Source organism: Salarias fasciatus, chromosome 12 (assembly GCF_902148845.1).
Source record: "Salarias fasciatus chromosome 12, fSalaFa1.1, whole genome shotgun sequence".
Taxonomy (NCBI): domain Eukaryota; kingdom Metazoa; phylum Chordata; class Actinopteri; order Blenniiformes; family Blenniidae; genus Salarias; species Salarias fasciatus.
Window position 1 is genome coordinate 28,088,672 of NC_043756.1, and position 15,603 is coordinate 28,104,274.

At 42.8% G+C, this 15,603-nt stretch overlaps 1 protein-coding gene across 4 annotated transcripts in view; it reads right to left on the minus strand.

The window, feature by feature from the left end:
• Nucleotides 1-15,603, minus strand: part of LOC115398508 (endophilin-B2-like) — a 33,027-nt gene that overhangs the window by 13,845 nt on the left and 3,579 nt on the right. For 2 of the 4 annotated variants that reach the window (XM_030105315.1, XM_030105313.1), the window contains 5 exons: nt 13,220-13,348; nt 10,190-10,323; nt 8,167-8,259; nt 8,021-8,032; nt 2,624-2,686 (listed from right to left, as the gene is read on the minus strand). In XM_030105315.1, the coding sequence (XP_029961175.1) occupies nt 2,624-2,686; nt 8,021-8,032; nt 8,167-8,259; nt 10,190-10,323; nt 13,220-13,348 (431 nt within the window). The remainder of the gene's footprint in view (nt 1-2,623; nt 2,687-8,020; nt 8,033-8,166; nt 8,260-10,189; nt 10,324-13,219; nt 13,349-15,603) is intronic. The other 2 variants (XM_030105316.1, XM_030105314.1) reach the window with 1 other exon arrangement.

The following is a 15,603-nucleotide window of genomic DNA, read 5'->3' on the forward strand; positions in this document are numbered from 1 at the left end:
TGAATTGGCGGCTATGGTCCGACACACCTGCAGTCAAACATTGACTACGTCGATTCCAGAGACTGCGGCGGCTCAGCAGATACCAGGTTGCATCATTAAGGGCTGAGGAAACTGGGACAGGTTTTCTGGCACTGAGCCTTCACGCATGTCAAGGCTCTCTGTACACGCTGCAGGATTTTTTTCAATCTTCCTCGATCCAGAGACCACACACTAGAAGACAACAGACCACACAAGATCTTCCTCTCCTGATCTTCTAGTGCGTGGTGTCGCGATGGAGTTCAACACACACTAGAAGATTCTTCATCAGAGAATCGGCTCCTCACTCTTCCAAATCTTGCGTAGTCCAACGTGACTTTGTGCGTTTCCCTTCATTCCCATGTTCATCATATTATCATATATCCTATGTTCAGCTCCACTATTAATAATTCCGGGAGTTCATTCCCTCAGGTCATTCATTCATATCGGCATCCCTCCTTCAATACACAGCCCCCCCCCCCCCGCCCACGCACGGAGCACCCTGTCAGAAAATTTAAATAGTACAGTACCGAAGAGGGAAACATAGTTTGAGGTAATTTAAATATCTTAAATTATTCTTTTTGTCCCCAGATTTAAACGTTTACACCAGAATACACGTTTAGCTTTGATGAGGAAAAGTTTCATTGTACGTCTGCTCTGTCCGCTCTGACGCAGTCCTCGGAAAGTTTTTTTTTCCCCCCCATTCTTCTGTGGTGGTTAGTAATGGAGATGAATTAAAACATTGGGATATCTGACAGTTCTTGTAGGACTGGCAGAGATGCAGATGAATCAGATCGGGCTTTGGGTCTGAATGGAGGAAATACGGTTCATCCAGGAGCGATACAGTTATTGAGGATTGACCTCTCACTTTCTGCACTGCTGGGTTTAGGAGCTCTGACTTTTCAGTTTCACTGTCATATAGTGAATATATTCCACAGACATATATTCATGTATCCAGCACTGACAGCTGGGAGGGGATTTTTTTTTTTTTTTTTTTTTTTTAAGCAGCGGCATCAACACCTTGGTGAGGCGGAGCTGTTCAGCCAATCAGGGAGCTTTATTCCAAGGGTGTGATCAGGTCGGCTCGGAGCTGATCGGCTTCTCTCGGAGTGCACCACACACCACAGGATTTGCGATTGGAAATATTAAACATGTTCATTATCTACGATCTCCCCTTCCGACGCCTCCTGAGCGGCTCTGACCGGAAAAAATCTCTCTGAACACACCGCACACGTCAGGAAGATCGGACCGGAACTCATTTGCATACTCCCGACAATCGCACCTTTGCCGGCTTCGATCGGCAGGAGGAGATCGATGCAAAACTCTGCCCGATCATCCTGTAGTGAGTACCAGCCTTGAGTTAGAAGACATTAAAGCTCGTGTCCGGAGTTTTGAAAGAGAGAGGTTTTTTTAATCTAACGTCTCGAGGTTCCGCCCTCCCTCTGCTTTCATGAGCGACCAAGCCACGCCCCTTTAATTGCGCACGCTATTATCTGTGGGGTGAAAATGAGAGCCTCCGAGTTCTACAACATCCTACATGTTTAGCTGTTTACGGTGGATGTTCAGCAGACAGTGGATATATCCGAGGTAAGCGCGGCGGCTGCTGCGTAGCTAACTCACCTCTGCCTGGGCGAGTGCACGTGCTCTCTGGCTGTGTGCACACTTGAGTGACAGAATGACAAGGCGGAAGCTCGAAATCTATTGGCTGAAGCTGACCGGCGCTTTTTTGGATAACACGGGGGTCTATGAGACGAAGGCGGGGCTCATGAATAAATTTTTATATTGCTTTATGCTAATATTATATCGTAGTGTCGAACCAGACTGACACATTTAAGCTCTGTTGAAAAATGATACACACTTTGGAAACGAACGGAAACTCCGGACACGAGCTTTAATATCATTGGTCATGTGGTTATCACAATACAAGATAGTTTACAAGGTATTTACCATGTGAGGAGTTCTTCCCTCCGGCTATGTCAACCCCAAGCCAGGTTTTTCAAACGTCTTTAAAGTGACGTTTCAAGTGAGAATGGAAAAACTTCTGAAGCATTTTGGGGCTTTCTACTCAACAACAGCACTTGGTGCCACTGAAAACACAGCGTTTCAAATACGGCTCCCAAAGCGGAACTTTTCGACGCTCTGACTCCGTGTAAATGTCAAACTTTCCCGAAATGAAAATGCCAGTTAAAAAAAAAGACAGTCCTCACTTGAAGCGTCATGTAAACGGTCTCAAACTCTTTGCAGTTAGGTAATAATGGCACATCAGAAGTCAATTCAGTCTGTTTCAATGAAAAAAAAGAGTCACTAATGTAATAATTGGTCTATTATTGTGAGAAGATTTTTCCAAAAGTGAAATGAGTTACTACTGAAGTTAGGTTTTCAAAAGATGTCCTACAGTTGCAGCAATTACAGTAGATGCTCTCTTCAACAATATTGTCAACTGTGGTTTTTGTCCTGTTCTGTCCTGCACTGGGCTATTTTAAAACAGTTTACTCACAAGTGGGCCAGCCAGATAAACAGTATCATGATAATCTATAAATCTGCAAAGGTATCCCAGGTAAACGCTCAGAAACACATGAAGTCATGGTGGCTGATTTTATCTTCTTACCGCAGAGGCGCTGGCAGACAGCACGTAGTTTCGGGGTCTGGTGTCCTGAAAATCCGGAGCCGCCTGCAGGAACAGAAACTCTCTTCACCGTTTGAGCTGTTGTGTGTTTAACATGGAGGAATCACACAGGAAGAGCAAACAAAACAAAAAAAACACAGCATATAGACACACAGTAGGATAGATTTCCCTCTACTCTTCTTTAGTTTCTTTTCCAAATAATTTCTACATTAATATGCTGAGGTTGTGCTATTTAATCTGTGTTAAACATACTTTATCATCCTGCTGAACCACTGTGTGAGTCACTTTTTATGACCGAAATATACTTTCACCCTGTTTTGACCCATCTGGTTTAATGTGCAAATGTTTTATGGATTGACCTGCTGTTGATAACAGGCATGAAGAGGATTATCAATCGGGGAAGACTCTGACAACCTGATCTGAAATTTAGTAGGATCAGAGTGATTCGGATCCACTCAGGTGTTCAAAGAAGACATTAACAATCCGCATGATTTTTAGATCCGTGTTAACAGGGCCACACTGATCTTTAGACATGTGTGTTGTGGGTGGGATCACTTCCTCAGGTGATGATGAAAGGAATGTGTGTGTCTGTATTGCGTGTGGGTGTGTGCACACTTTCACATGGTATGCCTGAACTGGAAGAAAGTGACGTAACTCAGCAGGATGTTAACAACCGTAAAAAAAAGTCCGCCTCCACTCATCTGACTAATCCGCCAGAGAGGTGACGCTCACGCTGCTTTATTGACATTAATATTATTATTACTATTATTTGGTTTAGAAGTTTGAGAAGGCCGCCTAGCCGCGTTTCGTCATGCAGGCGAGCTAATATTTGCATGATGAAACTCTTGTGCTCCGCAGCCAATCAAAAGCAGAAGATCTCCAGTTTCATTCATTCTTTCATTCATTCCAAGGCCGTGATGAAATGTGGAAGTAGAATCTGAACCTGACCTGCACTCTGAGAGACGACACAGTGTAAAAACGCACACTTTTGAGTTTGGAGGCGAAACACAGTTCAAAAACCTGAAATTTTTACCAATTTTAATTAATGACGTTTAGCCTAACAGATATTTTCAGGGTGTGAAACTTTCTTATGGATTATTAATCAGATTTAAAAATAAATAAACAATCAGGACATGAAATCATTGCCTAAAAGCATTTTTTTTTTTAAATGTAGTTTTGCAGGTTTGAGCTTTTATTATAGCATGAAACCAACAATTTAAACTCATTTTACTTCAGGGGTCACATGCAACACAATTTAATTTTAAAAGAATACTCCGAAGATTTTGGACCCACGCCCTATCCCTATCATTTACAAAGTGAGATAAGCTCATAAATACCTTTCTTCTGTCCGTTCATCCAGTGCCTGGCTAACAGCTGTTAGCATTGTAGTTAGCTTAGCTCAACTACGGCAGTTGACAAGGAGACAGAGCCAGACTGAGAAAGTGGACATAATCCTCCTTCCAGCGGTCCAGGGGACGGCGTATTAGCACGCAAAGTAAATCCGAATGGTTATAAAACATTTTAAAAGACGTGTTTTCTTTTCAATCCCTTAAAATAGTGTTTTTATACACACAGACCTGCACAAGCATAGTGCGCTGCGGAAGGATATACCAGGCGCACAGCGGCTGAGTCTATGCTTCTATTGCTGTGCTCCGGTATATCCTTCCGCGGAGCACTGCGCATGCGCAGGTTTGTGTGGATCAAAACGTTATTTTAACGGATTGAAAAGATAACACGTCTTTTAAAATGCTTTATAACCATTCGGATTTACTTCACGTGCTAATACGCCGTCCCCTGGACCACTGGAAGGAGTATTTTGTCCACTTTCTCAGTCTGGCTCTGCCTCCTCTTCACCTGCCGTAGTTGAGCTAAGCTAACTACGATGCTAAAAGCTGGGAGCCTGCGGCTGGACAAACGGACACAACAAAGGTATTTATGAGCTTATCTAACTCTGTAAATGATAGGGATAGGGCGTGGGTCCAAAATCTTCGGAGTATTCCTTTAAGTGGGCTGGACAGATAAATAATATTTAAAATCGATAAATTAGGCCACGTTTAGACAAGATTTCAAAGGGAAACGCATCTTCTTTTTTTATTTTTCAATTTAAAAAAAACTTAAGCATTTTACTGAAATGTTTTGAAAACATTCTTTAGCATGTTGGGCCTCTAGTGGGCGCTGTTGGCTGTTTTGTACTGAAACCACACACATGCCTGCAGAGAACAATACTATACACAATAATGAGAAAACACAGACATTCGCATGGACAGTTGGCCATGTTGGATTGTTATTACAGTGACAGTTAACTCTAAAAGTCCAGGAGAGTATGGACTGAGACCAGGACCAGGAGAGTATGGACTGGGAGTCTTGACACTCTGGAGGTTGTTATTGTCCATCTACTGAGCATGTGCAGCAGATCTATTGGCTCCGGCTGGGTTGCACATAGGAAGTAGCAGCGTCTCCTCCGTCTACAAGGAGAAAGGACCTGGGCGTTTCCAGAAAGTTGTGTTTTTAGTGCCTCTGAGCACCGCTGTGGCGTAAATGGACCCCCGAGATGCTGTGAAAGCTTTGTGATTTCATTTGAAAGCGTTGCGCAAACCTGGCCTAAATCTCAGCCTTTCTTTTAGAGCGATAAAGTATTAATATATCATCAGGAAGTTCACACTTCATGAACTATCTCAGGTCACCAGGTTCTTTACACCTTGCAGACCACAGTGGATTTTCATTACACTGTTGACATTTTCATTAAACATTTGGCCAAGTGGCAGAAACTCAAAAATAAAGCAGGTAAGTTCATATCATGATCACAGTAACTTGTCAAACTCTTGAAATTATCCTGATCAGCTGAACTGATTCACCTCATAATCCAGACTGAGGTGTGAAGGGTAATCAAAACCAACCAACTGCCAATAAATCAGGACTTTAAAGGGTGGGTCTGCATGAGTTCACTGTGTTATTGTGAATCACCGAGTAACCTTTTGACATGTGGGTTGTGGGCGTGGTCACTTCCTCAGGTGATGATGAAAGGGGTGTGTGTGCGTGTACACTTTCACACGAGGTGTGTCTGAACTCATAAAGGAAGTGATATAACTCGGCGGCATGTAAACAACCGCTGAGAAAAACTGTCCGCCTCCACTCATCTGAGTAATCCACCGGAGAAGTGATGCTCACGCTGCTTAACTGTCATTAGGATTACTATCAATAGGCCCGGCGGCCACGCCTCGCCGTGCACATGCAGACATGCAGGCATATGTCTCATTCAGCTCAAATGTGGAATCACAACTTAAATTTTTCTTTCTACTGTTCTGCAGCCAAGCAAAAAACAGTTCCAGAGTAAAGGAGAAGCTCTCCAGTTTCATTCATTCATTCATTCCAAGGCCGTGATGTAATGCAGAAGCAGGAATCTGCTCCGGGTGTGCATTCTGAACGGCATGACACTGTATGTAAAACTATAAACTTCTCATCGAGTACAAATCCGTGAAATTTAGAGTTTTAACGTGACAAATATTTCCAGGGCATGAATCTTGAACAGCTCTTATAGCTTTACATTTGAATTTAAAAAACAATCAGGACAGGAAAACACTGCCTTAAAGTGACTCAGTCTGACAACAGTAAAGAGAATCTGGGCTGGGAGTAACTCAGCGAAAATATATTATTTTAAAGGAAGCGATTTCAATTTGAATTTGTGAAATTTCTTTTTCTTCTTTATTTAGTATGAAACCATTTTTTTTTCCAATTGAAATACTAATCTTTTAAAATTCATATTTCATTAAGTTAAACTGTTGATTTTCACAAAATATTAAGAAAACTAAACATTCTAACCATAAAACTAGATATTAACAGTTAACAAGATTTATGCTGGGGAAAAAAGCGATTTAATGAACATGTGTCAAAAAAAAACTTGGCAGAATTACAAACTCTGTGTTGTGGCGCCCCCTGCTGGTCAAACAACATTCCAATTGAAATTGAAACGTTTCTTGGGGAAAAGACCAAAATTGCTTTTTAAAAGCCGTTTATTGCATGTGAGTAAGATCTTTTTCTCTTTCCCTGATCTTTAACCCCAGCATACATCATTGATGATTTGCGTATTTGCAATTGTTTTTTGTTTTTTTTGCACGTCATTACTACAAAACAAACCTCAAAGTCGTTCCGCCAGGGTGAGTTAATAAAAACATGCATAATGCAAGGAATTGCACCAGAAGGTTTTAACAAAATTGGCTTTATTTTGAGATTGGAGTCATGTTTGGTTGTAATTTTTGGCTTTATAGTCATTTTTAATCAGGAATACACTGCACCACACCAAAGAAAACTTTGGTCTGTAAATTTAAATGTGACTGCGGCACTATTTCACCGGTCCAGCCGGCATGCGCAGTACCGGGGTTTTCAGATTACTTGTGTTGTCCGGTTTCCGCAGATATGGAGTCAAAGTGTTATTGAAAAGTTGCTCTTTTCAAAAACAATCAGAATAACTATTGCAACAACACATCATCAGTAGGGTAAAACTAACCTGTCTCACGATGGTCTAATCTTTAAGACGGAGCGCCGTAATTGGCTGCCTGGGCGTCTTTAAAACCCAAGCAATTTCGTTGTAACTTGTAACTTCAGCAACTTGTTGCGATGAAAATAAGGACTATTCTGATTCTTTCGAAAATACCATTTCCTCGGAGACCAAGTAAGAATTTTCAAAATGTTGTATTTTTTTTTTCCAAAAACACCATAAAAGTTCTCCATTTTCACTTGACGATGTTGTTGAGTTGTTGAGCCTCAAATGAGTCTGTTTTTATTAGATATTAAAATGAAAGCACATGAAGGAATTGTTTTTCTGAATTACTTCAATGCGCTTTATGAATTAAAAGTATTTGTGAACAAAACAATGACTGAATATATCTGACTCCATTTTAAGTCTGCTGTATATTGGAATATGTATTAAAGTACTGGAGATGATCGGTTTGGACAAAGAGATTTATCAAAGCAAGAGAAGCTCTGAACATTGTCCTTTTTTTAAAAAGAAATCTTATAAACTCACCTTTATCATTGTTCAGTTTTTTGATTCAATAAAATTATGAAATAATATAAACGAATAAATGAATGAGATGGTTAAAACTGAGATCATACTGATGCTAAACTCACTTATGTTGAGGAGATAAGTGTCAGAGTAAAGTAGATTAAAGTCAATATGCTGCCGAAGTTCCTGTCAAACTGTAAGAATCAAGCTTTTTCCACACAGGTGAAAGTCATTGTTTTCTGCTCACTGCTTTGCCAGACTGAATCATTTCCTCATTATGAGCGGCTTTCCTGAGAAATTCACGAAATCGAGGTGAGTGACGCAGAAAAGAAGGACCTGCAGTGTGTGTGAGGATGAAAGTCTGGAAGGATACTCACTTCGCCATCGCACTGCAAAGGTTCAGACATACACACACAATTAGTCATGTTTCTTTTTAGCTGAAGTTAATCAGAACGGGATGGAATGGTCAGACGTGTGGGCAGAAATGGGGGGCGGAGGTGGATCCGGAGGTAGGGCCACTCACCGCAGCTTTGGCCTCGGCCGCCTTCGCCTTCTTCACGCGAGCTTTACAGGCGTCCAGGTCCAGACGCAGATTCTCGAGCAGGCGCCGCTCTTTCTGCACGTAGACACAGAAATCGATGAGGACGACTCCTCGGATGTGACTCAGACTGTTGTGAATTTATCAGCCGACACTGTGGTCAGCTGTCCCCTCATTCCTAATCTCTGTCCATGACGGGAAACACGCTGAACCACATGAGTGTCCGGGAAAAATGTCCTCCCGAAACCAATGGGGTCAGAAGAACACAGGACTTTAGTCTCAGTTACTTCTGCTCTCACACCTTAACAATGTAAACGGTTAACGGCGAGCTGCTTGGTCTACAGTCTGTGGCGCACACACAGCAGTGTGTGGACAGATGCTACGCATTGCTCTGTCTGGACTGTATCCTGGAAGGATACTGAAGCTGAATGCAGCTGTAACCTGGTTTGGATTTTAGTTCATGTTATCCAAAATGTACATTAAATAATTTAAAAATGTAGTTAAAAGTGTATGGGTTGAAAGAGTTAAAATTTATTGATGTGATGAAGTGATGAAGTTAATTTGTTTAAAAAAAAAAAAATAAGAGCAAGAGAGATGATTTTGGTTATTGTTTTCAATGAAAAATGTCATTTAAAATGTTCATGTGTTTGTGTAAAAATATATTTAAAACTGTTTGTAAAAATGACCACTGAATGTCCATGATTATGTTTTGTTTTTATTATTTTATTGATTAATTTAACGAGTTGAGAGGTGAGATGGGTGGAGTCAGGAAGTGAAACAGGAAGAGAAGGGCGAGGAGGACACGAGGCGAGGACGGGCCTGGAGATGCGTGGCCGTGGAAGGGGAAGAAAAGTCGGTAAAACACCGAACTTGTGAGCTTTCTGTAGATGTCCGCCGAGAAACAACAAGTTACTCGCACACGGATGTTTATGGTGAATAAGACTGGTTGTTCCTGAGTCGGGAGGACCGTGTGAAGACTCTTCGTGCTGGCAGCTACGGGCCAGTCAGAATGAGGGGCTCGGCGCGACTGGTTGGACTCATGGAGGTTCGCCTGCTCGGCGGATCGTTAAGTGTGTTGTCCTGCCTTTCCAGCTGTGAACCGTGAGTCTACGGGCGACGAGGACTGCCATTAGCTTCTGCACACAGTATCACACCGAGGACGTTCCTCCCTCGTTGTTTTTGGAGCCGCGCTGCAGCGTGGAAGGCCGCCATCTTGACTGTAAATCGATCTTTTTTCTTTTTTTCTGCATCGCGCTGAAGCGCAATCCAGCCGTGTTTTTTTTTTCTCTCGGCTGCAACGAACTCAAGTTTTTTTCTTCAGGCCTGCAACGTGAGTTAATTTACTGGGTACCCACATTTCAGAGTGGTTGGTTTTGATTTCAATATAAAGGACAGTAGATTTATTTTTTTCTTTGATTTGGAAACTGAAAGTGATTTCTTTGTGTGGTCATTGAACTCTGTTTGGTTGGAGTGATTCCTTCAGGGAAAAAACTGAGAAAAGAGACATTTAAGTGTTTGAAAACATTTAATTTGGGGCTGATTGTATTTTGTTTGACTTTTATTTTTCTAATGCTTTTCATTATTTGAGTAAATAGTTGAAAGTTCAACCATTGTGTGGTGATTGTGTGTGAAAAGGTGTTATTTGGCTGTACATTCATAATTTGGGGAAATTTAAGTGTATCTGAAAGAGTATTAATTAACCATAGGATACAAGAAGATTCATTATTTTAAAGAACTCGGGAGCGCACTCCACTATCAGGTCAGATCACCTAGGGGGCGCTACACAGCGTTGACATACAGGCGGTGTGGAAGCGATTTACAGCAACGTATAATGTCGGCGTATCATTAGCATACGGGGTATGAATCAGGCTTAATAAATACCGACAAGGAGCTAAAGTTTACTTGACACGCTGCCAGGTAAATGTGGTCTCTGAAAAGTCCAGTAGTCACTCGGGCACCTTGAGACACACACACACACACACACACTCTCACTGTGTGTCAGACTTACAGAAATGGTCCTCCAGTCTCCTTCCAGAAAGTTCCTGAGGGGGGCGAGGAAGCTGATGGCCGACGTCTGGAGGAACTCCCTCTCTGCCGCCCCCAACCTGCTCTCACACTCACCCACGATCATCAGCGTGTTTCCTGCGGGAAGGAGCAGGGGTCGTGCCGTGAGTCAGGGTGAGTCGATCACCAGCACATCTGGTGAATCAGGCGTGCAAAACACTGAGGCACGTAGGCCCGTGACACACAAGGCTCAAAACATAGGGGGCCCAGAGTGGCAACAAAAACAGCAGTGGGTGTAGAGGGTCAGTAGTGGGTGTAGATCCATGCAGACTGAATCGAATCATTTTCAAAACCGAGCCGTTTTCTAACAGTTGTATCTTCAGTGGCTTCAAGCAGCAGCGTTCTGTAAACTGACCCTGAAAACCCAGTGAAAGTTTCCCACTTTCACTGGAAAACACTGTGAAGGGAAGGCGCAAACTGCCCTGCTGCAGTCAGATCATTAAGCTCCCTTAAACCTATTAGATTCTGGGAAATGCAGTGTTTTTGATGTTTGACGTGTTCACTGGGAGAAACATCCAGATATCATCTGTAGAACAACAGTATGTTTTACTGTACTGAAAAATGTGTGTTTTCAACTACTTCATACACTTTTATGCTTTTTTTCCTTTTTTTTTAAGTCACAACCCAGAACAGAGTCTTTATAGTCATTGTCCTAAAACAGTGAAGTTGTGTGCAAAAGAAAAAAGACATAATAAAGACATAAATACATAGAATTGATTGGAATAAATACTACATAAAGACGAGCACTAAACCAGAAAAGAGGTGATTTTCTATAAAAAGATAAACACAAAGCACATCTGATAAAAGCATGTGCTCCAGCAGAAATCCAGTGTGGGTTTGGCAACTGACTGTAGAATGAGTCCAAGGAAGCGTAGGGTAAATCACTGCATGCTGGATAGAGACAGTCCTGGGACATGTGTTGTTCCTCATTCTTCCCGTTTTGGCTCTTATTGTCCGGCAGCGCCTCCCTGAGGCTAACAGCTGGAAGGAGGGATGTGCTGGCTGGCAGGAGAGATTCAGGACGCTGCAGGCTTCAACGTGGCGGCGGGACCCGTGGAGCTCCTCCACGGGCCAGCAGATGATCTTCTGAGCGCCGCTGACCTCTGGAGGGGGGGATGTCATTCCCGGCACGATGACGAAGGCCCAGTTCAGATATGCTGTGCTCTTTATTAAAAGGAGTGAACACACTATGAGAGCTCATGCTTTGGCCCAAACACTGCTGAATAAAGATGTGCAAGACTTTTGGAAAGAAGTTCAGGAAATGAAGACTCGTAAAATATCTCTTCCCTCCAACATTGAAGGAGTTATTGGATCTCAGCTTTGGAAAAACCATTACAGCCATTTATGCAGCCGTGTTAAAAGTAAAGAGTTTAATATGAAAAGTGTTATCCGTGACAGCGTGGCGGTGAGCGTGGAGGAGGGAACTGCTGCAATAAAGAAACTGTCTTTGAATAAACGTTGTGGCCCAGATAAGATCACAGCAGGAACATCTGTCAGTTTCTGTGCTGCTTGGCCGATGCTTCACTGGAATGTTGACGCAATGCTGCCTGTCCTGCTGGCACCTGTAATTAAAGTTAAAACAGGGAAACTGTCCAGCACTGACAACTAGAGGCCTATGGCTTTTACAAATGTTCCATCAAAAGGGACGGAAATGATTCTTGTAGACAGATTCCAGCCGCGTGCCGACACCACTGATGAACAGTTTGGTTTCACAAGTCATCATGAGACTGACGTGTATCTAAGCTCTGAAACGGACTGGGAGTTCAGAAGGCAGAACTCTGTGCTCGTTTTTTTGTGTTCACTGTTTTCTTTTCTTTCCTTTATTCTCTGTTGTTCTTTTATGTGGACCTAAGAGTCTGATCGATTGATTGATTAATTGATTGATAAACCGTGGTAAAATTTCCCACGGTTAGTATTATAGTTTCAAATGTCAATTATCATTAAAACCATGTTTGATTGCTGCACTTAAAATAACTGGAGTGCAATAATACTGCAAGCACGCATGCTCGGTTTACGATGCTCCTGAAAACATGGCGGACCACTCCTGCCCGGTACAGTTCATTTTTATTTATGAAAAGGTTCACTCGTTTACTGAAAAAGAGGCTGACAGACAGAAACTGCAATGATTAAAACTGCAACAGTTTCTGTAAAGTCTGCTCAGTAAAGTTGTCAAACTGCATTTTTGAGCTGGGTATTGATGTGAGGTCAGAGCTGCTGATGCTGAGCAGTTGATTCAGGGCAGGATCGATGCTCACAGAGGAAATAGGATATTTCTGTCTGAGAGGAGCGAGAGAGAGCAAACACACACAAAGGATTTCAATTCCAATACATTTCTTTCATTAAACTGAGTGAAAAAGAAACCTCCACTGGGAGTATAAGTCTGTGGATGCTTTTCAACTAAAAAGACGACAAACAGGTAAAATGTTATGTTTTCGGACCCTTTTTTTAAGTAACTGGAATTTTAAAAAGACTCTTTTTGTTTCTTTCTACTTTTGATTTGATTGATTTGTTTTGGAATTCAGGTTAAACACCAATAGGGCAAGGGGGCTGTGGGATGTTGACTTTTAATTTCTTTTCAGCTGTTCTCTCTGTGTGAATGATCCATTTGTCCCAGTTTCTTGTAAACATGCATCTTCTATTTTCTTCTGGCATGTTGAGTTCCTCCATAATGAAACCCTGCTCTTTCACCGACACCTAGGCTGCCTCCGTCTTGAGCCACTTCTTTGTGATGGCCTCCTCGCTGCAGGCATCGGTCCTCTGTTTCAACAGTCCCTTTCAAGCCTCCCAGCAGGCCTGGGGTGTCTCATGGCATTTAAGAGAAACGATGTATAAAAGAATGTCATCTTTAGTTCGTTTTTTTTTTTTTCAATCAGCTGTGGATCATGGACGCTGCGTCACTTTGACGCCACTGCATCCGTCACGGTAAAGCGTTCTCATTCTGAGCAGTGGAGAGAAGACGGCGGGTGTCACTCACCGTACGGCGTCCCGGCTCCCAGCTCCTTCCCCGCGTCCTGCATGTACTGACCCAGCAGCTCCCCGTTGGTCGCCCTGGACGGAGCCTTCATGTCCAGCTTCTCGTACAGGAACTCCTCGATTCTGGCGCCTGCAGAGACGACCACAGGCCCTTCGCTGATCCACTCCATTTTCAACACGAGAGAGCAGATCTGGCTACCCGCTGACGGTTCCAGTGAAAACGCATCATTTCAGAAATGTTTTGCGTGCACACGGCAACGTTTGGAAACAATGTCCGTGTGCTCGGAAACGGGGGACATGATGCAGTTTTCAAGTAGAGCCACTACTTAATGATGTTTTTGTCGTCTGTTACTGTGCTGGTCATACCGGTTTTGTTCTATTGTGTCTAAACACGAATTGAGTTTTGCCACAAAGGTTAAGTTCATTTGCCTCCAGCATTACAGGGACCTGCGATGTGACTATCGTGCACGCGAACACTGCGATGGCGATGCTCAAACGCTATGCTGTGCAGCTCTACTACACACACACACACACATACACACACACGCAGAGAACAACACGCTCTGTCACTGTGCGACGGGCTTATCCTGCAGACAGCGCTGTGCAAGTAATGGATCCGATTGAATGGAAAATGTTGTTGTCCATCTACTGAGCATGTGCAACAGGACTCCCGACTCCGGCCGTGGTGCTCGGAAGCAGCGGCAGCGTTTCCATCGTCTACACGCAGATGGAGCCGAGGCATTTTCAGAAAGTTACATTTTCCTGTTTCCGAGTCATCAGAGCATTTTCGGAAAAGCTGCATTTCCAAAGGTTCCGAGCACCGTTGTCATGGAAACAGAGCCCCAAAAACAAAGAAGCTAGCGACGTCTCGGTGACATGAACCGAAGTCTAACGTGAGACTCGTCGTGACTCAAGCAGGTGATCAGAACCACAGCAAACACACACGTTTGGAACGATTCTTCAGGACCACATTAACCTGTGTCACTGAATTGTTTCGAGATCTACAATCATTTAAATAAAAATATATTCATTTTTGCAAACTGATGATAACTGAATTATCAGGACTGTGTTTGAGTGTTTCATTTCTGTCTTCTGTAAAACCAGGTCAATACATTGTTAAGGATGAAGCATTAATCTACAAAACATCCCGACTGTCCCAGGACACTAATGCTAAACATTTTAACAGCATGTTCTCCGTATGAACTCTAGAATTTAACCAGAACATCAGAGGCTTTTACACACCAAGCCCAGAGTAACACAGGCCTTCATTCATATTAGTCCAGTCAGTCAATAACTCACATAATGTCGCAGATGTGAAGACATTTTAACACAGCTTTAAAACCACGAGCTCAACTGAAGCTGACTGCTCAACGATGGCGTTTCACACTGTCACTGACTTCACCTCATGTTATGCAACTCGCTCTTTTCTCCTCAAGCAATATAAACCAAGACAGCCCGAATAAAAACACCATCCAACTTGAACGCTGATTAAATGGAAACAGTTCATCCTGATGAATTAGAAAAACTTAAAGCGACACTAAGGAAGTTTTCAACCTTAATAAAACATTTTAATATCTTTTGTGATGATACATCGACTTACCACAAGTTGAATGACCCCTCTGTCACGGCCTGAGGGCGTCAGTATTGCTTTCACTTGGACTGAGCAGCTGTGAGGAGGGTGGTAGGAACCCTGCACACTAAAAACTCCAAATGTGCGGACTGCTTCACGGCATGCGTCACATCATGATATAACATTGTTTAGCCACCATTAGATTCATTACCTCGTCGCTATCCGTCCTTCACACAGCCACTGGAAACAAATGAAGGCGAGTTCAGTCCGACAGCACGCCACCGGGAGCAGCATTTTACGACGCCACGCGCTAGTCCTCATTGGAACTGTAGTATTCCTTCAGGCAAAACACTACCGCTTTTGTCCACCGGCGCCGCCAAAATCAACGAAAACTGAAAGTTCCTTAGTGTCGCTTTAAATGAAATGAAATGTTTTCCACAAGTACACTTTACTGAGAGGATGTGTTTCATAAATACACTGAATTAGAAAAAGATCAGTACATTCTTTTTTTGGGAGGGCAAATTTGAGTTATTTTATTCCTTTTAGACTCAAAACAGACTGGATATTTTGCTGAAAACACCATACTGATGCTAAAATGAAGTGAAAGCTTTACAATCACATCTGGTGTAGCTTACACTTGTGGAAAACTCAGTGTGAGGTAGAAGTCTACAGGAAAACGTCACAGCAACACACCTCAACATGAAGCTGGAGGACAAACAGGTTAACCATGACGAGGCGATGAGGGTGAACTGCGTGTAGATGGTAATGACGTGAGGCTGAAATCTTATTTTCACTGTTAATCTCATCTGAGATTT